Source organism: Moschus berezovskii, chromosome X (genome assembly GCF_049115385.1).
Source record: "Moschus berezovskii isolate FMDL1 chromosome X, NW_MosBer_1.0, whole genome shotgun sequence".
Lineage (NCBI taxonomy): Eukaryota > Metazoa > Chordata > Mammalia > Artiodactyla > Moschidae > Moschus > Moschus berezovskii.
Window position 1 is genome coordinate 103,205,110 of NC_142488.1, and position 23,905 is coordinate 103,229,014.

Here is a 23,905-nt window from a genome sequence, read left to right on the forward strand (position 1 = left end):
CATGATATTCAGGTATGTTGGAGAGTAATAGGAACCTCCATTGATCAATATTTCCAGGCCTCTGTTCCAGGTCTTGTCAATATCGTACCAACTTGGCACTTACTGTGGTTTAAGTCTAGCACTAGTTTAAGAACAGGTTATGAGTTGGCCCCACTTCTTTGCGCCTATCTCTACTTCTATCTAGATTGGAGAATTATTTTAAGAATCACAGTAGGTCCTTGGCATTTCCAAATCTTAGGATCAGTGTCAGTTATCTGTATCTCAAATGGTAACTCAAGGCATGGTCAATTTGGTAGCAGTTTTACTCTTCTGGATTCTAAAACAATCAACTTGAACAAGGTAATAGTCAACAAAGGTGATTAACCCTAAAGAGTACATGAGCAGTGAAACACTAACAAGGAGAGTTCTGATGCCACCACCTTCCACATACACCCATTCCAAGGGAGGAATAGATCACACCATCACATCCCATTTCTTCTTGCCTCAGAAAAAGTATAAGCAGTCCATGGAATCAGATTGAACATAAACTGAGAAAAGTTTAAGAATATAACTGAAACTTGCCAGCTTTACCAATCTCCTGTTTTCAGTGGCATACTACGCATTTTTATTTTACTAGTAATATAAGCACAATATGCAAATACTGATAACAAAGAGAAAAAATATCCTCATAATCCCAGCACCTCAGCCCAAGCATTGTTAGCATTATAAAATATTATCAGTAGTTTTTTTTCTATGTGTTTTTGTATTTTTCACAAAGCAATGAAATATTAACACACACATTGTTTTGGTTCCTCCATTCCACTTAATCATAAGCACTTTCTCTATGTTGTGGCATAGACTTCTTAACAAACAATGCAATGTCCATTAAGTGAGTGCATCAAGATTCTCTAATTCAGTCTCCAATTTAAGAGATTTAAATTGCTTTTTCATGTTCTGCTGATTTAAATAATGCGACAAAATCATCTTTGTGATTTAGCCTTTTTTCAATATTTTGGATTGTTCCCTAATAATAGAGTCCCAGAAGTGAAATTAATGGGTCAAGGAACATGAATGTTTTCAGACAACTCACTAAAAAATAAATAAAACTAACAAAACACCAAAGCCCCATGAAATCTCTCCTTCATTTAATGAAAAGTTCTTCTGCTCCCATTTTTCCACCAGGGTAGAGCAGGACTCCTGGGAGGGAAAGAAGCCAGTGTAGTATCCTAGTGGCTTGCGAAATGGCAGAGTGGAATGTGGGTTCCCCTGTGAATCCAGCTTGCATGCACTTGCCCCAAATTGCCACTCAGCCAAGAAGCTAATTAGTAAAAGCATCAGGTGGGTGAGAACAGGTTCATGGCCTGTAATGGCTTATATCATGTTTCATTTTTGCCCTTGGAAAGATCTGACAGTCAGCTCAAAAACATTCAGTTCCAGTCACCCAACATGGTACATTCTGAGAAATAAATCTGTTAATTTTCAGAACCAATCTTCAATATAGCTATTTTGCTATATAGAGATAAGCATACATGATCAATGAGCCTGTGTGTGTACCTCTATTTTCAACCACAGTTAAGGCGGCACATTTAAGGTCAGTCTTGTTTAGTATTATATGACTAAGTGGCACCTGTCTTACATAGTCAATGTGTTATAGATGGAGGTTTATTTGCAGATCCAACTATAAAAGTCATCCAGTCTTAAGGCAGAGGAGGCAACAGGGCAGAGATGCCCCTGGCTTAGCAAAAGCAGACACAATAAGCATTTCTTTCTGGGCTGCTCAGTCAGAGCTTTCAGAAGACAGCAGTTTCTCTCTCCATCTTCTCCTTGAAGAATTTTCCCAATCCATCTCCATCTTCCCCTTGACCCCCAACTCTGCTCAATGTGGAAAATTAATTCTCTCTTCTCAGTCTCTCCGCTGGACTTTGGACACATCTCTATTACAATACTTATCGCACCATATTTTCCACAAACATTTATTGAGCACTTACTATAGCCAGCTTCCCTCTTGGCTCAGCTGATAAGGAATCCACCTGCAATGCGGGAGACCTGGGTTCGATTCCTGGGTTGGGAAGATCCCTTGGAGAAGGGAAGGGTTACCCACTCCAGTATTATGGTCTGGGGAATTCCATGGACTGTATAGTCCATGGAATCGCAAAGAGTCGGACACGACTGAGCAACTTTCACTTTCTTTCACTTTACTATAGCCAGGCACTGAATAGGCCCTAGAATGGATTTAAAAAAAAAAGAAAGTAATACAGAGTCTAGTCCTCAAGGAGTTCCCAGTCAAGCAGAGGGGGCACAATTCAATGGGAAACCAGAGGTATGAGCAGATAGCTCAGGTAATGCAGAGGATGCTGCAAAAAAAAAAAAAGCAACCTCTGGGCCACCTGAGCAAAACTTCCTACAGGGAAAAATCCCATGAGCTGAGTAGGAGACGTGGAATCTGATAACCAATGTTGGGAAAGTTGAAAAGGGAGGAGTCAAAGATAGGTTGATATATATCTTCCAGAGTCATTAGCATATGGTAAAAGCTAAGGTCAGAGTGGGCTGGGTCATATAGAATAGGAGCAGAACAGAACAAGGATGAAGCTAAGGATAGACTCCTCAAAAAAGTGATCATTAAAGAGTCAGGTGATTTGCAAATGTGGGAGTGAGAGAGAAATTCCCTTATGTACTGAATGGCTTTTCCCCCATATACCTTTAATCAAGACCTTGTAGCACACTGCTCCAGGGTCAAAAGTCCCCACTTGCAATGCAGAAAGAAGAAAGTTCATCCTTTTTCTTTTATGTTTCTAAGTATCCAGGTTGAAGTGAAATGAAAATGTTACTCTCAGTCATGTCTGACTTTTTGCAACCCCATGGACTGTATCCCACCAGGCTCCTCTGTTCATGGAATTCTTCAGGCAAGAAGACTAGAGTAGGTAGCCATTCCCTTCTCCAAGGACCTTCCCAACCCAGGGATGGAACTCGGGTCTGCATTGCAGACAGATTCTTCATCGCCTGAGCCATCAGGGAAGCCCCAATAGAAATCATTATAACAGGCTGAGCCAGAAATGGAAATTGTCATCTTAGAGGGCATGGGATGAGTGCATGATTTCCTCTCTATACTTCCCAACACCTAAAACATTAGGTGCTTAATAACTGCCTATTGAGTAAATAACTTTCCAAAGAGTCTGCTAGAGGCAACAGAGAATAAAAGGAATGAAAGACACAGAATAGCAATAATACTCTTACCTTAAGTTTCTCAGCCTTTCTTCTAAGGAGACAGAAGCTTTCACTTCTGTTATCTTATTTGTCCTTCTCCGCAGCTCTGTGAGGAAATAAAGCCTGATGTAATTAATTCGATTTTATTAACAGGAGAAGCTTAAGTCCAGGACAGATAGTTTTTGATAATTAATTTGACCAAGGTTTCACTCTGACTTACTCGTGAGGCCAGGATCAGAACCCAGGTTTTGTGACTTCCTGCCCTGTGCTGTGTGACTAGACACAAACTTCTACAGAACTGACTCTCTGATTATTAAGACAACAGTTCCCAGGAGAAATTCATCAGGAAAGCAAATTCCTCTGGGACTTCAACAGCCTCTTGAGCAAGCCAGTGCACTGCACCTATAAGAAAATATCTAAGACGTTTCCCCACACCAACACTGCAATGGCTCAATGTAATCATTCACAGTGGTGCTCTGCTAACAGAATCAGGAGCTCTCCGTTTTGTTGAACCCTTTTTGAAGGGAGCTCCATTTGCCTTCAGTCTGGTTTTTCTGTCTGAGTGGGGCTCAGGTGCTGACTACAGGTGTGGCATCCAGCAGGTGCATGGACAGAAGCCAGCATTTCTGATCTTCATACCAAAGGGCCTGAGTCACTCCCCAAAGGCAGCTGCTTCTCCTCCCTCTGACTTCCAAGCCCCAGGAACCTGTCTTCACTGAGTTGCTACTGAAAAACAAAATATAGACCCTGATTTCTCAGGGAGGGCTAGGGTGGAATCAATTAAACTACAAATCAGATAACCCAGCCAATGTCCCCACTTACTCTCCAAAACTGGTGCAGGCACAGGTCACAGGCATATAGCATCAGGGAATATATTTACAGAATGACTGTCCCCTACTAGTTACGAGAGAAAGGAGGACCACAGCAGACCCATATTACATATTTATTTAACTACAGGACACTTATTCTATTGTAAATGGCCTTCAACCCTCAGAAGCAAGGATTCATTTCCTTAAATAAGATGGAGTACAGTAGAAAGAACATGCTAGAAATTCTGTACTCCCATTCCCATCATAACCGCTCTCCTTCAGGCTGCCATGGGAGAACCACTTAGCATACTCACAAAAAGTACCAGGTCAGAAAAGTCATCACAGTGTCCTAATGGAAGATGAGCTGAGAGCCTGAGGCAGACAAAATGTTCTAGGGAGTAAGGGGGGCAGTCATCAAATTTTTCTTAGCTCCAAATATATTTTTTCCTAAGAAATGAATTTGCCTCTACCACACACACACACACAGAGCAAAGAGAAACTAATTGTAGGAGAAAAGAATGCAAATGTTACCTTAATAAAATGGCTTATTGTCATTTATCGTATTTCTCCAATTCATATGGGAAACTCAAATTAATAAGCTTTGGTTTACAGCCCATGATCCATAAAGTAAAACTGGCTACTGAATAAAAATGTGATCAGTGTATATAAACAGAGTGAAAGAAAAATCTGAACTGAAAATCTAAATGTAATAAAGAGGAAATTAGATTTCTTCAAAATAGGCAATCTAAATAAATTTCCCCATCTGTGATTTTTATCTTACTTTGATATCATATGGAAAAGAATGTCATTAATTCAATGCAAATCCATGCCCCTTGAAAACAACAGAAATGAGTAAGTGATGTACTAATTAGCTTCCTAATGGGGAAGGTTTTAATTGAACCATTCTATAACAACCTTCATCAAAGTTTCCAGGGCAACTTCATAAAAGGATGTCAAACCTGGCCCATATTTTTATCCCCTTAAAAATAATTCTCAATGCACAGAAACACAGAAAGCTTTTTTCTCTTCAATGCTGTTAACACTCAGGCCACTACATTTTCTGATGTCAGCAATCTCCTTCCCACAAATATTCCAAGTATGCACCACCGTCATTCTCCTTTCAATTATGTGGTTTCTCTGCTCCTTTACTGATTGAGTCCAGGCCTCTCGGATAATGAGAAGCATGTGCAGGGAAAATATGCTCTTAAAAAACACATACATCAGTTTCATCTGCATTATGAAGGGGAGGGGGCGCGATCATTTGTCCATATCAAAAGGATCAAAATTTGAAGCATGCTACAGGATATATAAAGGGAAAAAATAAAGATCGGCATCAATGCCTAAAGTTGGGAGGCAGTTATTGTGATCTGAAGCAACATCAATAAGGATAAAGAGGACTCCCCCAATCCACCCTTTCTAGCTTGGCCACATTTATATTTAATGTTATCTTAATGTTGCTTTGGGGGGTATTTAAGTTCTGACATACACATGGAAATGAGCCACGAATTGTACAGCAAGCATAAATATTCCATCATTAATAAAAACCAGCTGTGTATAAAACACTACAATGGCTGGGTTTCAGTTACTGGCTATCATCAGTATGTGTCACAAGCAAATATTACTCAAAACTTTCTCCTTTAACACACACACACACACATCCATACACACACAGAAATACATGCAGAAATTTTCTTTACTCTTTTTAATTTTTTGTAAGAACTTTGAAGAACTCAATGATCTCCATGGCACACTCCAACTAATGTCTCTTTTTGAAGCTATTTTTCACCACCCCAGAAGATGCTGGACCCCTCTGATTAGAACCTCAACTTATCATATAAATGACAATGTTGTAATATTTTTATAAAAGTCAAGAGAACCAATAACACAAATGTTGGGACAATCAATTATAGTCAGTATGGCAATTGAGGCACCAAAGGGCTCTGGATGTTATAAAAGAGAAAAAGCTCATTAAAAGTGAACACCTGTTCAGGACCCTATAATAAGCCTGCTCGGCCATCATGCAGACACCTTTCATCCAATGACCTCAAAGCATGTGCCCAATATGAAGCATGCCTAAACACCTCTGTGAAATATTAATACCCTTGCTTCCCAGAAGGGTAACTGAAGCTCAGAGCAGCTAATTCATTTACCCTTGGTCACATGGCAAGTCAAAGGGTTGGGCAGAGAAACACAGAGCCTGGCTTCAAGTCACACAGTCTAATGATATTTCATGAGTTGGGGCAATAGTGAAAGTGACTTAACAAATGTCAAGGGCAGCCTACAGAGTTTTCTTTTTTAAGCAAATTTTCAAAAATCACCTTAGGAGATGTTAGCAGACATATCCATTTGCATTTTCCCCATGAACACATATCATTAAAAAAGTTCCTATATTTGACTCGGTACTTTCTGAGTACTAAAAACCCATACTTCACTTTCCTATGCTCGTTAAATGAAATTTAATCTAATCTATGAAGAGCCTACTGAAGGAAAATTAAAGGAGCGTGTAACTGAACTGTCACTGTATGCTAAAGCCTCAAACGAAGAACCTCTTATGTGTGGGTCATCCTGCTTACTACCTATGTCTTGTATTTAATTATCTAAAGCCCTTAACTTCCTTACTATTATTTATTCTAGTTTAATACTATTTTCAAAGCTATTAAAAAATTCGTGTTCTCTTGCTTTTCCTTTCTTGTTTGGGAGATTTCATAGTGTACCCATATTTGTACTTTCCTGAAGGGATATCATGATACAGTGATTTAAGAATCATTGCTAATGATTTAGACAAAGTAAACAGTGAACCCTAGTTTTCCTTTTGCTTGAGAAGGGTAATAGGAGGTTGAGGGACTATACTTAAAAGCCTTCCTAGATACATGAACACCCTAAATTACAGAAATGGTTTGAGTGAGTGAGTGAGTGAAGTAGCTCAGTCGTGTTCGACTCTTTGTGACCCCGTGGACTGTAGCCTACCAGGCTCCTCTGTCCATGGGATTCTCCAGGCAAGAATACTGGAGTGGGTTACCATTTCTTTCTCCAGAAATGGATTGCTGCTAAGTCACTTCAGTCGTGTCCGACTCTGTGTGACCCCATAGACGGAAGCCCACTAGGCTCCCCCATCCCTGGGATTCTCCAGGCAAGAACACTGGAGTGGGTTGCCATTTCCTTCTCCAATGTGTGAAAGTGAAGTCGCTCAGTCGTGTCTGACCCTTAGCGACCCCACGGACTGCAGCTGACCAGGCTCCTCCATCCATGGGATTTTCTAGGCAATAGTACTGGAGTGGCTTGCCATTGCCTTCTCCGCCAGAAATGGATTAGGGATTACTTATTAAATCTGTTAGTTTCTCCTGGCATTGGAGGAACAAACATATGTGATTCCTCACATATACTCAGATTCTGACTTCATTCCTCCGCATGGGTTTACAAAGCTAAGTCTTAGGTAGGCTCTTTTTCAAAATTTAAAAGCAACAGTGTACATTTCTAGGACTCTCACTCTGTAAAATTCATATTAGTACAGAAACAAGGACTTGAAAGGAACTAAAAAAAATGAAAGCAGGTGATCTGTTAGGATGATGGGATTCTTGATGAAGTTTTGGGCAGGGTCTTAGCTTTTTAATTTGATATGTTGCTAAAATACAAAACACGAGTCATTTATATCACTATATTGATTATTGATATATCCTTAGAGGGTTTTTCTTAATATATCCAGGTGACTACATGATTGTATTTCTAACAACTGCTGTATCTCATTTAGTAGGAATCATTCACATTCACCTCAGAAATCGAGGCCTAAGTGGAGAACCCTAAACTTCTGATAACTGGTTCTCAAAATCACCCTGTCTGATCCCCCACAATTTACAGAGGAGGAAACTTGCTAAGGGTGGCAAACTTAGAGTTGGGCTCAGAACCAAGTCCCACTCACCAACAGGCTCACAAGGAAAACTTATTGTGCATTTTTTTTAAATTTAAAATGGCATCGGTTGCTATTATTTTTGTCAGCCTTCCTAGATACATGAACAGACTACCAGAAAATAAATTTCCAAATCCTTGGGTTATTCAAATACAACTGGAATTTAAATCTTCTACCTATACGGTATAGAGGCCCATTTAGACTTCTCAAAATCCACGAAGTCTGATATTGTTTCAGAAAGTCATACTTGCTTTCTTCTATGAGTGGATGTATGCTAAGGCTAAACGTGGCCAGCATTATTACAAGCCAGAATGATTTAGACAATTAACTCCATGCTATGTTAACAAAAAGATTTCCAAGACCAAATAATGGCCTAGCTTATTCAAGCAATAATCATTGCAACAAAATTCTAAAAGCTTTCTTTATGCAATAAATATGTTTCTGAGCAGTCTCAGTTAGAGTGAATTTTTACATATCAAGTCATAGTTCAAAGGCACTAACTAGGAAAGCTAGTTCTTTCAAAGAAAACTGTAGTGGATTCTTTTATAAAACAAATGACCTCCTATTTTCCTTCTTTTTCCTTTTTTCTTTCCTAGTTCAGATTTTGTGTATGGAAGGGGAGAGGGCCCTCCTTTCTCTGTTTTAAAAGGGGTCAGAAGCCCACCATGGAGAAGAGTAATGCCATATGGGCAGCTTCTTTAATGCCCCCCTTAGTTCCTGGGACCAAATTCTAACCTTTGACTTAGGGGTGGGACCCTAGATTTTGGACCAAAGTCCACAAAAGGAAGCAAAGAACGAAGAAGTAAGCAAGACTAAAGACAACACATCATAGTAAACCAGCAACAAAAATTCCTGGGGACAGGAAATCAATGGAGCACAATTCTAAACAAATTGGTTTAGTCCCAAGCTAATTAACTTGTCAAGCAGATCTCCAAACCCCCTGAATCCATGGGGGAAAGAGGTGATGTAATAGGAGATTTGGGAACATTTACCCATTTACCATCCTAAAAGGCTCAGCTACGACCACACACACCTCTCTCCACTCCTTTCAGTGGGTTTAAGCTGGGCTTAATGGGTGCAAACGACAATTTCTTCCAGACAGCCCCTAAGAATAAACTGTTCTCATGCATTCCAAATGCTCAGTCTCCATGGAAGAGGCTACCTGGTCACAAACATTTCTCAAGAGGGACTATATCGTCAACACCTCCTCATTGGTAACACCTACACCCCAACAAAACAAAACAATTTCTAGCCATCCTGAGAACTTTGGGGCACTTTGGTGGGGAGAAAGGAAAAGAAACCTTAAGAGTGGAGTAGGAGAGTGTGAGAAACAACTCTTGTCTCCAAAATGGAAAAAAGGCCTCAAAAAAGCTGGATCAAAGGAAGAAAAGGGGGATGGGGGAGAAGGGCTGCTTAATTACAAAGACACCCTTTTAAAGAAGGCACAGGCCCTGGGAGAGGGCTCTTAGTAGACGCACAGAAGCAGATGTACTCACTTAGAATTCTGGCACTCAGTGGAACCTCAAGGTCATAGCATCCATCCCTCTGCTTTCTGAATAGACTGTTCCTAAGGCATTCTAGAAAGAGACTAGACTGATTCGGTCTTTACAAAACTTCATAAAAAGCAGCTCCACAAAACGCCTTGATAATACATTAGTCTGATAAATCCTACTTCTTAAATCAGAAATGAGATTTCAATTTCCAAATCCAAAACAGTATTGAATGTGAATTTTAAAATTCCCTTCTAAAATCTTTTACATAGGTAAACAGATCTGCAACTTTCAAGTAAAAGTTACTTTACATATAAGCATGGTTAGAGATTTACTTCATATCTAGACTATGAAGTAAGAAAAAGTGCTTTCAATTTTACGGAGCCACAGACTTTTCCAAAGAAAGAAGTATCTTAAAATGAAGTATGATGTAGTGCCAGAAAGTGTCTGTAAACGACACTGGATAAACCCATACAGAATAGCTGGAACCTGAGTTATCATCTGTAAATAGATGCAACTACTCTACAACCACCTGGCTATTAAAATGTCCCAGGCCAGTTATAAAATGTAGTTTCATCAGGCCAACTTTTCCTTCCCAGTTGATCTGAAATATGATAGCCTTTAAAATTGTCACCCTGTAGCATTCCTTCTCTCCTTCCTGCTCTCTTTTCCCCCATTAAAATCAACGAATGAAATCAGGTAAAAATATAAGCAAATAATTTGTTCCCCAATAAGCAATGTGTTGCAGACATCTTGGTAATTGGTCTTTGAACACCACCATTCTTATAAGTTTGCCATGCTTGCTAGATTGGAGGTTAGGTGGGAGACGGGTGAAGATTTATCTAGCATCCAAAATGGTGTCTCAAACTATTCTTAGCTACTAAATGAGGGTGCTGAAAAGTCTAACTCAGAAAGCTTCACAAAAGCTGTCCTGAGAAAGGACTTTTCACAAAGCCTAGTTCAAGGAGACTTAAATACCCTTAGCTCCACATTATGGAAGATTATGGTGACTAATTATCTTCCTCTCTGAATGGGAGAAGAGGGTTATATTTTTTAAAGCTTTAATCTGCCTCCCAAATCTCACTCTTCATGGGGGTGGGGGAGGACAGGGAGGAGGAAGGAAAACTAAATCAGATACTCCAAGGTGTCAGAAAATCCCTTCTAAAATACATGTTAGAGATTGGAAATGCCATTTCTGACAAACTGTCCTTTCCTCTCTCATTTAATCATATTTAGTCCTTTGCTGCAAATTACTATTATTACTAGCAGCAATTAACCAGGGATTGCTCAGTCTACAAAGACTGTCACTTTGTCTCTCACTTTTCTTCTCTTCATTGGCTTACCCTGATAAAGCCGTCCTGCTGCTGAAGCATCTGCGTACAGCGACCCAGCCTTGGGACCCTCAAGACACCTGCATGATCAGGCAAAACTAGTTACTAACATCCAAAACGCAAATAAGGGGCAACCCTTTCCTCATGACCACACACACACCTACATCTAAAAGAACCTATACCTTAAAGAGTATAGCACTGTAGATTACTCCTCCAGGCTAAGATTTCAAGAATTCACAGCCCTGGGGAAGAGGAGTGTGAGCTCCCACCCCAACCCCAAGCATTTAGGAAAAATGCATCTAACAATCTGAGATAAACCCAGACATTCCAGATGATCTAAACGTAGACTTCAAGTTCTCTCTGCTCTTTAGTTCCTTTTGTGCTTCATTACCTAGAGACCTACAAGGACCCCAGGAGGCAAGAAAGTAAAAGTGCCATCAAGTAGTGGTACCCATTCGCATCTCCTTAGGACGGGGAAAGCAGCGCACACTCTTTAACCCATTTAACTTACTGCACATCCCGGAAAACTTGTGGCCAGCTGCAAAGAAGGTAGAACACAGGCATCCCCACGCAAATCTAGATCGACTCATTCACGCCGAGGTTATGATCAAGTTCATGCCACCATGGATTCCTGCCCCAATTCCCCGCGAAAAGTAACCACGCGTCTCCTACCTCTGAAGGCAACGAAGACAAGGTGACGACTCTGCTCGCGCAAGTGGCTTCGGTCCCGGGCCAGAGGCCAGGGGTAGGCAGGAGGGAAGCCCCAGCTCCCGACTGCTCCCCTCCTCACCGCTCCGTCCGGACTCTCCTTGGTGGCAGTGGACAGGCAGGATACCGGGCCGGAGGGTGGAGCAGCGGATGGTCGGAGGCGAGACGGACTGGAGGTGGGGGTGGAGGGGGCGGTGAGAACTAGGAGAAGATGAGGCGAAAGGGAGCGGAGATGGAGGAATCAATCAGGGGGTCTACCAGCTTAGGCAGCCAGAAAGCTCCTCGGAAGGAAGGGGCGTGACTGCGCTGAAGGCAGCTCTTGGGCAAAGGATTGGAGATAGGGGAGCGGGACGAGCAGGAGGCTTTTCTTCTTGCGGTGAGCGGCTAGGACCGCCCAGGAGCCGGGGGCGGGGGTGGATTAGGCAGCGGGGCGGAGAAGGGGGCGGGGAAAGAAGGGGGAGCCGGCCTGGCCCCCAGGAGGGGGCGGAAGAGAGGCCGGGCTGGGGGCGGGGACGCTCAAACAATTGAACGCCGGGGTCCCATCGCTCCGAAGAGAGCGGGGACGCTCACTCGGGTAGCCCACGAACGTGGCACGATTCGGTTATAGTAGCCCCGAGTCTACGCAAGGACTGGCTGGGAGGAAGGAAAGGCTTGTGCAAAGACTCCAAAAATAGTGTGCGGCAGCAGCGGAGCGGAGTCGCGTGGGAGAGCCAGTGCCGCTCCCCGCCCCATAGCGGGAGGAAGAAAAACAAATAACAGAAATTCTGAAAAGCAGCTTCTCGAGAGGCCTGCTTAAAATAATTCAGGAAGGGGTAGCGATCCTTCGTTTTCCTTCCCCTCTTGCTTCCTATGATCAGGAGGCCCCCACCCAGGTCACAACTCCGCGAGACACCCTCCTTTCTTCCTCCACTCTCCCCAGCCACCCCTTTCCTCCCCCGCGCCACCCTCCGTCCCCGCCCCCTCCCGGCGGCAGGCCGCGCGGGCGACAGGGGTGGTGTGGGCGGGTCTCTGCCGAGTCTCCGCCTCTTGGGCGGGCTAAGAGGTCCGGTCTGGGCGGGGCCGGCCTAGAGGAGTAAATCCCGCCCACCAGTCTTTGACGGCTACCGGTTGGCGAATCCTGGCCCAAGGTTCTCTTATGATTGGTTACTTGCGTCGTCGCTCGGATTCTTTGGTCCCACCCGCCCTCAAAATTAATAAAACTAAACAAGAGGCTATTGTCTTGCTCTCGGTTCTCTCGCAGCTAATGCCGAGAAAAGAAAGATGAGACGCTTGGTTTTTCCGTCTCCTAAGAGAGTACGACAGTGTGTCGGCTAGATCTGGTACACCTTCCCGGCCCTCCGGGAATAGGTAACTTTTCTTCCGCCTTAATTCATTAGGCCCAGAGGGGGGAAAAAAGTATGAGAAGTGTCAATGTGGTGTTCACATTTCCCGGCTGCGAAAAAATTGGTATTGCTTGAAAAACACAGCCTGGTTGAGAACAGCCTCCTGGGACATTGAAAATCAACCATTTTAAGCCGGGAAACGAAAGCACAAAGAAATAGCAGGAAAGATGGAATTCGGAACTAAAGGAAGAACTCCTTCAGACTCAAGTACTCATTAGCTAGTTGTGCGACGACTTTGGTTAAGTTCCTTAATTTCTCTGAGCCTGTATTTTCCTATCTGTAAATAAAGGCTATGAGATTTGTCCTGTTAACCTAATGGCACTGGTATATGAAAAATAAAACGAATTGTCTGTGAAAACTCTATAAATCATAAGACACTCCACACGTGTATATGTTCCTACTTGTTTCTGTCACACGTGGAGATTCTCCACATGTGTTTGGGAATCAAATATTCAGCTCATATGTTTTAAGCATTTATAGCCAAGATGTGTAGGTTTTGTGACTTTATTTTTTTTATTCTTTTAAATTAATTTTTAATGGAGGGAAAATTGCTTTACAATGTTTTGTTGGTTTCTGCCATACAACAATGCAGATCAGCCATAAGTATACATATATCACCTCCCTGTAGCTTTATTTTTTTGAAAGTCAGCTCTTTTCCTGCAGTTTTCAGGGTGGATATGAAAGTGGCTCCCTGCAGTTAGCATAATAAATTACTACTTAATCTAACCAGGGTAGGTGAGATTTCTTTTTTAAACAGCTCTGCAGTGGCGCCACGACCTAAAGTCTATTGTGATGCTAGTACTAAAAGAGGAAATCATACTGTGTATCTCTGAAGAGAACTTAAGAAAACAAGTGTGAGGGAACATTTACCATGGAAACCACCATTCTCTGCTTATCCATATTTCCTAGAAAATACTACAAGGAGGAAGTTAGTCTAAATGTAAGGCCTTGACAATGCAGAGCTATTACAAAGAACTCATGCCAATGAGAAAATGACACCCAATTCAAGCCTGCCTAATGGGAACCTTCTGAGGTGCCGTGGACGAACATGCAAGAGAAAGTGTGCTCCAAGGAAATACCATCTCACCATGAACAGGGTCCCAGGCTGTAATGTGCAGAGGGTTCTGCTAGAGCTGCTGAAAGATTCAGAAGCAAGCACAGGGGCAACAATGGTTTCTTGGTATGATTCAGTTTATGTGTGTGGTGAAGTTATTTAGGTGATTTTTTCCTGGGAAAGGTGAGATTTTGAGTGTTCAGGACGTGGAGACACCTGGTTTGTGAAGCAAAGGAAGATTATTCCAGTCTTGTTTGGAGGGGTGGACAACAGAGCTGGATAGGGTGGGTATATGCTGCAGATGACTACTGATCATAATGGTAGTGGGATACTTGCTAAAATTAACAATGCTATTAAAGCAGGAAAAGTAAAATATGCACATGGTAAAATGAAAACAATGCTGAAAGCAGGACCATAAAGGGTTCTTCTCTAGCTCTGTTCTCATTAGTCCCTTTCTCTCTGTACCTAGATATAATCTTCGAAATATGTTATTTGTACACACACACATTTTGCATTTCTTTACTCAGTAATGTCTCTTAAATATCCTTCCATATCAGGGTAACTTCCTTTACCTCATTCTTTTTTTATGACTGTTCAGTGTTCCATTGCATAAATGTGCCAAAATTCTTTTACTCATGCCCCTCTTGAGAGGTGGTTTAGGCCATTATGGAAAATACTGGAAAACAAACCCTGGTAGCAAAGGCCTGGTGACTGTTTGCAGAATGCCTGACCCCAGGGTTGAAGTTGTCCTTCAAAGACTTTTCCAAACCTGCCTTCCTCACAGCTACTGGGGCCGTCATACAGTGGAAACTCCTCAAACACTTAATTCCTTTAACACTCCCCCTCTCAAATCCTACCTTGGGCATTACTGATCTCCTCCGATTTTGAATTTTGATGGGGTAGAATAGAGCACAGCTCTGAATCTCATGGTGGATCAGGCCCTGTGTGAGTCACTTTCTTAGCCTGTGGCTAATAACAGGTTTTTCACTACCTTGTCTTCACCCAAGTCTTCTAAGCGTCTTAGGTGTTCCTTCTGTCCTGCCATGCAAGACTTCCTTCGGTTTTTACCCTGAAAATCCTTCAGTTTGTTTAAACTGAGTTTCAGTGTAAAGCTATGCTTTGCCTGCTCTACTTAAAAGGAAGGGGGGAGGGGGGCAAACATCAACAAACATTGATGGAGCCGCTATTATGGACAAGACTAAAAAAACAAAGAGGGATGAGACTTGGCTCCTGCCTTCAAGGGTATATACAGAAAAAGACAACTAACAAGCATATGCTAAGTGCTAAATGAGAGGGATTGACAGTAAAATCTGTAGAAGTTGAGAGCAGGGAGCGAAAGCTAGTTCCAGAGAGCGAGTTTATACAGCCAAGTTTGCCACACACATTTAACTAATCCCTGGAGCATCCCTGTGTCTTCATATCCTGACTATATAGAGAAGCCTCTGGGGGATACCACAATAATTAACCACTAACTATAGAACACCTGTGTAAAGACACGGGCTTGCCTGAGTACATGAACAATCTCCACGTATTGATAATAGATGTAGTGAACATTTTAAGCTTAGAAGTCAAGAATCTCCATCCCAAACTACCTGTCCTATTTGACACTTTTTTTCTGTCAATAAAATGCAACTCTTACTTTAAAATGCAATAAAAATCAGGAGTTTCCTGGTGGTCTAGTGATTAGGACTTGACGTGGCCTGGGTTCAATCCCTGGTCACGGAACTAAGATCCTGCAAGCCATGGGGTGCAGCGCCCCTCCCCCAAACACAGTAAAAATCAATGTCAATGTACTCCTTTGGCCACCTGATGTGAAGAGACAACTCATTAGAAAAGACCCTGATGCTGGGAAAGATTGAAGGCAAAAGGAGAAGAGGGCGGCAGAGGATGAGATGGTTAGATAGCATCACTGACTCAATGGACATGAGTTTTGAGCAAACTCTGGGGGATAGTGAAGGACAGGGAAGGCTGGCATTCTGCAGTCCAAGGGGTCACAAAGAGTGAGACATGACTTGGCAACTGAGCAACAGCCACATGTGCAAGAAAAAAGCAATTAAAAAATCAAGGTCTCCCTTTAAAATATTATGCTAAGCCAAAGAAGCCAGATACAAAATGACCAATACTGTGTGATTCTGCTCATCTGAGGTACCTAGAATAGGCACTGTTCACAGACAAAGAAAATAGCAGAGTGGCTATCAGGGACTGAGGGGAGGGAGAAATGGAGAGTTATTGCTTAATGAGCACAGTTTCTCTTTGAAATGATAAAAAAAATTCTGGAACAAGATAGTGGTGATGATTGTACAACATTTTGGATGTATTTAATGCTACTTACTTAAAAAATAGTTAACACGGTAAATTTTATGTTGTAGATATTTTACCAAGATAAAAACAAGATACAAACCCTCAGGCTCAGTGTCAGGAGACAAAGCCAATGATGAAGGCTGCCAAGAAGAAGGCAGGACCCTCTAAAGGGGGCAGCTAGGTCATCACCAGGGGAAAAGCAGGCCCAATTTGGCCAGGACTTCTGATTTTTCAAGAGAAAGCATCAGTCAAAGGTTTCAGTGTAAAGCCTCCTGGTTTTTAATTTTGGCAACTACCAAATATTTTAATTAAAAAAAAAATCTTCCCTTTGCACACAATATTTTCCCCAATGTATGAGAAAAGTAGGAAGGAGAATGTGGTTTATAGTGTATTCCTCAATCCCTGGCTAGGTTCTTCTAGAAGGAAAGACCACAAAACTATAGTGCCTTGTATTGAATGACATTTTCCCCATCCATCAAGTCAACTGGGAGTGTGAAATGAGCACATCTTCCTCTAATTGCCTGGTGAACAACTCAATCATTTAAATATACTTAGAAACAAAAGTAGAGGCAAGCACATACACCAGGGAAAATAAATCCTAAGGATTTATGGCTCCACATGACTCTCACTCTTGCCCCAACTCCAGGAAAAAAAAAAAAAAACACTTTTCAGATATATTTGACAAACACTGAGAAGCAACCTTCCCCAGGACACCTCTTAAAGTCAGTCTTTCATTTATTCCCAAGGATACTATCCCTTGCACATACAGAAGCCAGCTGAATAGATAATAGCTGCTTTATCTGAACAGGAAAGGATCAAAGGAATACATATGCAGCACAAGCATTGAGCTAAATTCTCTTCCTTTTAGGTTCCCCTCCTTCCCCCATCCACTCTTCCCAAGCATATAAACACACACAAACACACACACACAGAGTCCAGACACAGGAAGTTTGAAGCCTGATCTATGCATGGAAAACAGCAATGTGGGAATTCAGGAAACAACACAAGAACTGTGCTCCAAGGCCAAGACCTGCTCCAGCATTTGGGAGCCAAGTTACTCCTGGGGTACTTGTGGGCCTCAGCGTTTTGGAAGTCAAACGACTGTAGAAAAATAAAGCTGACTGCAAGTCTATTCCCCAAGCACCTCCTAGGGTCCTGTTTAAGTAACCTGGGTTCACCTCTTTATGATTTATGCAGGGCTTCACTTCAGCTTAACTAAATATCGTATCTCCCTCAGCAGCTTGAGTTTCTGGAAAGGCCCAGACTGTCCATACTTCTCAGTAGGGTTTGTTTGCAAAGTCCTGTGTTAGATGGTGCAAGAGGGAGGTAGGGAGACCGAGAGGCACACATCAAAGTCTGCACTTCTGAAAGGTGGTGGGATGAGAGGAAGAAGACGATTTAGTCAATGATAAAGAACAAATTGCTGAAAGCAAGTCAGAGAAAAATCACATTCCCGAGCCAGTGAGCTGTTGAACTGTACGAAGTTAGCAGGATTTAAAGGAAGTTCATCCTCTGACATTACACTTTACAAATAAACTCTTGATTGATTCAGAGCTTTCTCTGTTTCTGTAGTTGCTAGAATTTCTGAGAGTTGTTATCCCAGTTGGAGAAGAAGGCTGTGACTGGAATAGAGATTTATCTTTGTTGGCACGCTGCCCCACCTTAGGAACTACAGGAAGAGGGCAGGTCAATGCCATTCCAGTGTGATTTAAGGCACGGTCACCTTGCAGCCCCCAATTAGCCTTCTCTTCACGTTCGCCATGGTCCTGTGAGATTCACACAGGAAGGACCCTTGTTAAAGTGCAAATATGTAACCTGTGAAGGGTTAAACATTAAGCCATCTCTGGTGTACTGTGATGGAAAGGGTGTAGACTTTTGGAGTCACTCAAGCCCGGATTTTGGTCCCAGCTCAAATACTTACCAATGAGGTAATTATTTAACCATGCTGGGCCACAGCTCCCTCATCTGTAAAGTCAGGGGGATGGTAATAATTTCTCCACCGTGAGGGGGTTGCTGTTAGTATTCCATGAAATAACTCATTGAGAGGCCTTGTCACCATGCCTGGCTTTTAGTAGTCACTTAACACTGTTTCTTTCTTTATGCCCCTCTGTTCAATGTTCTTAGGGAATTCCAGGGGTTAGGACAATGGGTTTGCTTAGGGGCCTGCTGGGATTAAGACTCTAGTTATCACTCTTCTGTCCTAACCCTGCTCAGCCAGGCAGTGTGGTACTAAGCATATGGGCTTCAGCACCAAGGACCGAGTATCAGAGTCTTTGTTCTGTCACTCAATAGCTATGTGACTTTGGGCCCATTTGGAGCCTGTTTTCCTCATTTGTAGAAAGAGAAATTGTTGTTCAGTTGTTAAGTCATGTCCGACTCCTTGCGACATCATGAACTGTAGCACGTCAGGCTTCCCTGTCCTTCACTAATAAATAACTAATAATAATAATAATATAACCTATTTCATTGGTAGAGGGGGAGGATGATGAGGATGAAATGACAGCCATATGCAGATATTACTAACAGCTGAGATGGTTATTTGCAATATTTTATGCCATGGGCTGATTAGAGTTACTTTTATACCAAGCAGTTCTAATCTAAACTAGTGAATGGTTTTAGCAAGAGTGTTGAAAATCCTTAAGCAATGACAGTGATGTTTTCCTGGCTTCTGGGTTTTGGCTAAGGAATTTGGGGTGCTTTTGGAGTAGTTGCAGACATCTCAGTTCCAGGCAATTGGAACTTCTCCCCACCCCCACACCCCACAAAGATTTTCACAGGATATGAGCAGAAGAGGAAGAATTCCTAGGAGGTGTTTCACGAGATCCTGAGATAATAGAATATTATCGTTGTGGAGTGTGAACTGAGAACACTAAGGCCTCCAGCTCTTTGAATCCCCCATGTCCCTGCCTTAGGTTTCTTGCCCATACTACTCTTTCTGCCAAGGACACAAACACACACCTCCCTTTGCTCCATTCTTCACCTCGTGGACTCAATCTTATTTCTCAGGCCTCAACTTAAATGTCTCTTCTTCATGGAAAAATTCCCTAAACAGTAATCTCTACCCTAGTCTCCTGTTTTTCTTTAAACATTCATGAGAATTGCATATTCTATGTGATAAACTGTATCACAAGTGGTTTTAGTAAACAAATAATATTTAAATTATTTCATAGGTAAATTATTTAATTTTGTCTTCCAATCTAGAAAATCATTGGTTCAGGAAGAAGCTTCAGGCTTATCAGATAGCTTTGTGTACAGCCTGGCACTCTTTTGCTTTCTTCCTTAGGAATACCCATGGACTGACCTGAGTTAGTCATTGTTTTAGAGTGCTTCCTGTGCTAGGCAGGTGCATTGAACTAGATGATCTTTAGGGTTCCTTGCAACTCTTGACTGCTGACGGTTGTCAGATGCTGACAAATGTGCCTAATGCTAGCATGGGAAGCTATGTCAGAAGTGTCATCCATATCCTCGGGCCTCCCAGTTTCTTGATCTTGGTGTATAACGGGGAGTTCTGAAGTATGGCAAGGAAATGTGGGTGTGAATTGTTTAAGCACAAGGTGGTTTATTTATTTGGTGGCTGGTAAATGAGTGCTATGAGATCAGAGGGAAGACAGTACAGGCATGAGAGATAGGAAGTAGATTCATTAGAGTGTGACTGACTGGCTGAAAGCTTTTGATGGCAAGAAAATGGTTCCCGATGGGTTTATGAATGGTGTCGCTTCCTGTATTCCCATGAGAACTGTAAACCAGGAAGAGTTTCACCCAAAGGTAGGCTAGTATAGTGGAAGAAACAAAGCAGTTTTTCATTCAGACCCAACTAGGTTAAGATCTCCACATTCAAGTAGTTATGTGGCCTTGGAAAAATCACTAAACCTCACAAGTCTGAATTATAATTTGTTGGTTGGACAGATATGTATTAAGTATCGACTATGTGTTCAGCACTGTTCTAACCACTTGGGATGATTTGGTGAAAAAAACAGGCAACATCCTTGCCCTTATGGAGCTTACATTTTGGAGGGATATGGGAATGGTAAGTAGATATTTAAAGATCTGTGAAGATTCATGATGTTGTCCGCATAGTCCTGAAACATGATAGTATCAGTAAATAATAATAGTAAATAGTAGTTATTATATTATTGTTATTATATTTTTAGCAAAGCAATCAACATCTGTGAAGGCAGGTAGTTTCTATACAAATTCAAATGTCTGTACAAAGTGTTGTTAAAAAGAAAGAAGAAAACTCAGGTGAAGTCAGGTAATTTCTACATAAGAGATTATAGATGGCTTGAACAAAATACTTAAGATCCATGCAACTTGTAGTAAAAAGAGACTTGTATGAGTTTATGTTAAGTGGCAATATTTTCTTCCTATTTGTGTTTCCTATATGAGTTTGAGCAAATTCTGGGAGATGGTGAAGGACAGGGAAGCCTGGCATGCTGCAGTCCATGGGGTTGCAAAGAGTTAGACACGACTTAGCTACACCGAGGGTGGCCCTAAGCCACAGGTTTAACCTCCATTTGGATAAACTTTCCTCATTCATTATCTCCAGGAGATCAAAGAGCATAAATCTGGGATGATGACATTCCCCTCCAACCACTCTGGTCATGCTCCTCCTCAGGTGACATTAACCAACCGAACTTTTTAACAGAGGTCCGATGTCCCATCCCTCTCATCCCGTAGCCCCCTTTCTAGAAGCATAGTGTCAGAGGGGTAAAAGAAGGGAACGCTGTTCATAGTTTTTCATGGTTCATGGTTTCTAGCTTGAAAAGAAGAAATTACATGTTTTGCCTCATTACAGAACAACAGAACTGCAACTTATGTTTACAATATATGTAGTTCATCTTACAGGGTGTCATGTTTCATGTACTATCCCATTTTGGGGCAGGCATCCAGTCAGGGTATACTGTGGGCGAGCAGCACCTCCTCCCTAGATCCCTCCCTCTTTCTCTAGGCTCCAGGTCTCTTCCTAGTTCCTCTCTTTATTAGATTACTTTTCACACTGTCTTGTAGCTACTTATACTCTGGATGCCCAGCTAGACTTTAGGTTCACCCGTGGTCACGGACAGTCTCTTATTCAGTGCTATATCCCCAAAACCTAGCACATGCTGTATCTGGCCCATAGTGGATACCTACAAAATATTTGTTGGGTGAAGGAAATATATTTCATAATAATTCGCCATCTTACTTTGTGTTTAAAACCAAAATCAAAACTATTTTTCTCAGCACCTGTGACAACTGAGCAGGCAAAGTCATTGCTCCAGTGTACCCCTCTGCCCCAGGTAAAAAACCCCGAAGTCATTCCAACCCCATCTTGGTGGCTTTCCCAGGATGCTCTCAATACTTTCAAAATTCATCTCCCCATTTCCTTGGAATAAAGATTCTGGATTCCTGACTATTTTAATGCAAAAGTCTTTTTGATTCCTAACCTTCTGAAAGCCTGAACTTTTCCCCACAGCTTTACCATCCTCACTTCTCATTTTTCATTTCTGTTTTCCCCTCTCCAGCTCCGCAGTGGCTCACCTCTCCCCATGGAGGTACTTCTTTGCCAGCCATTTCCCACCGTGGTGTTTTGTCACTAAGAACACCAGCAGTGTGTAAAAGTAGCATTAGGTATGAACTCTTGAGAGATTTGAGTGTGTAACTGCTGTTTACAAGCTGTGAGAACTTGGGCAAGTAGCTCAACCCTTTTGAGCTTCAATATCCTCATCTATAAAAATTGGGAGAATAATCTCTGTCATGTTTTAGGACCACACTGGCTTGTTGTGAGCTTCAGATCAAACAAGGGTGGTGAAAACACCTTGGAGGCTGAAATATATGGTTATTTTCAGGACACCTGTGGTTAGTGTGGTTACCACCCACACTAACCCACACTAACCCTTTCTCCTCCCAATTAGGCACCAAGCATTTATTTAGTCTTAAATGCTCTGGCCCCAGGCTACATTTGGGTGGGGGAAGCATTGTTCTTCCTATCTTCTTGACAAGTTGATCTCAGCTTAAGACTTGTTGCCCTCAGGTCTTTTCAGTCAACATCTAGAGGGGAGCCCCTCCCTTGGTTTCTCAAAAGCTGTTTGTCAGGTGTTCTTTAGAGACTCGGTACTTTCTACCTTCAGGCCCGCTTTGTACTCCCTAGTGAAAAGTGGTTCCAGTAGGGGAAGGGGGAGGGAAAATTTCTAACCTCCCCGTCTCCTGCACCTGAACTCCCAGGGTCCCCAGACTCCAATTTTTCAGGCCTAATTTCTTTACATTCATCAGGGTCTACACTACAAGGTATTTTAGACTGATTCCAGGCAGGTAAATTACATTTTGCAGAGATTTTACTCATTCCCAAAGTGCAGTCCCAGCTGCTTGGTAATTACAAAGCCCAGGACTTCCCCTGCCTTTGTGGTCAAAAAAACACTATGAGCGTTTGCCTCTCCTTGACCCCAGCTTCCAGACTGCCTTTGGGTCTGCTCTGAAAGCTCCTGGGAGAGTTCCCCAGCTTTAATTTGGCCAGATGCTCAGTGTCCTGCTCAAATCACACTCACAAATTTTTTCCACTTTGAGTAGCTTTTGCAAAGACTGTTAGATTCACTCAAATCTGGCTCTCTCCTCCAGCTAATTCTTGAGGCTGGGAGTGTTGTCCTGTTTTCAGGCTGAGAATCACTGGTTATTTAGCCTGGAGTTTAGTATTTTCTTCCTTGAGAATCCTCTTCATCATTAAGTGTTTCTCAAGTTGAAATGGACTTGAAATTTACACACACACCCCACCTTCCAGAGCAAGGGCAAACAAACTGCTACTAACAATTCTTTTAAAAGGTCTTTAAAGAGTTGCCAACCAAGGTCCCTCTAGTAAAGGCTATGGTTTTTCCCTTGGTCATGTATGGATGTGAGAGTTGGACTGTGAAGAAAGCTGATCGCTGAAGAACTGATGCTTTTGAACTATGGTGCTGGAGAAGACTCTTGAGAGTCCCTTGGACTGCAAGGAGATCCAACCAGTCCATTCTAAAGGAGATCAATCCTGGGTGTTCATTGGAAGGACTGATGCTAAAGCTGAAACTCCAATACTTTGGCCACCTCATGCGAAGAGTTGACTCACTAGAAAAGACTCTGATGCTGGGAGGGATTGGGGGTAGGAGGAGATGGGGACGACAGAGAATGAGATGGCTGGGTGGCATCACCGACTCGATGGACATGAGTTTGAGTGAATTCCTGGATTTGGTGATGGACAGGGAGGCCTGGCGTGCTGTGATTCATGGGGTCGCAAAGAGTCGGACACGACTGAGCGACTGAACTGAACTGAACTGACTGAAAGAGTTGTTAAAAGAAACAAAGAAGAATGTACAATCAAGACTAGAGCTCTGTAGGTTGCAGAGCCTAAAATGTTTACTAGCTGACTCTTTACAAAAAAGCTTGCTGACTGGTAGAGTTTTCCTCAATATCCAAAAACAGAGTTTGAAGTGGTTTTGACACCATCACCCTGTCTTCCAAGGCTACAGGAAATTTCTGACTTATTTTTTGCCACATTTTACCATCTCATCTCTGTCTGTCATTCAGTTTCTAGTCTGGTCCTGCAAAGTTTAAAAGGTTTCTCCTCTACCTCCTGAACTCACTTTTCATTTTTTTCCCGAGAAATAATTGAACTTCCTTTGGTGAGACTAGCTCCCTCTTCCTTCCCCTCCTACCTCTATTTAATATCCCTTTGGCTTTGGTGGACATTTTGGAAAGTGAGAGCTCCTTGCTCATTTTCACAGTGTCTCAGAAAAATGT

General features: G+C 42.2%; 1 protein-coding gene across 9 annotated transcripts in view; it reads right to left on the reverse strand.

Annotated features, from left to right (window-relative positions):
* Positions 1–12,264, reverse strand: part of AMOT (angiomotin) — a 66,658-nt gene extending 54,394 nt beyond the window's left edge. The window contains exons 1-3 of one of the 9 annotated variants that reach the window (XM_055438029.2): positions 11,390–12,264; positions 10,730–10,797; positions 3,214–3,289 (exon numbers count right to left, since the gene is read on the reverse strand). Coding sequence is in view for 2 of the 9 variants with exons in the window: in XM_055438033.2 (XP_055294008.2) it covers positions 3,214–3,289; positions 10,730–10,797; positions 11,229–11,281 (197 nt within the window). In the remaining 7 variants the exon portion in view is untranslated. The other 8 variants (XM_055438035.2, XM_055438033.2, XM_055438032.2 and 5 more) reach the window with 8 other exon arrangements.
* Between the last annotated feature and the right edge of the window lie 11,641 nt (positions 12,265–23,905).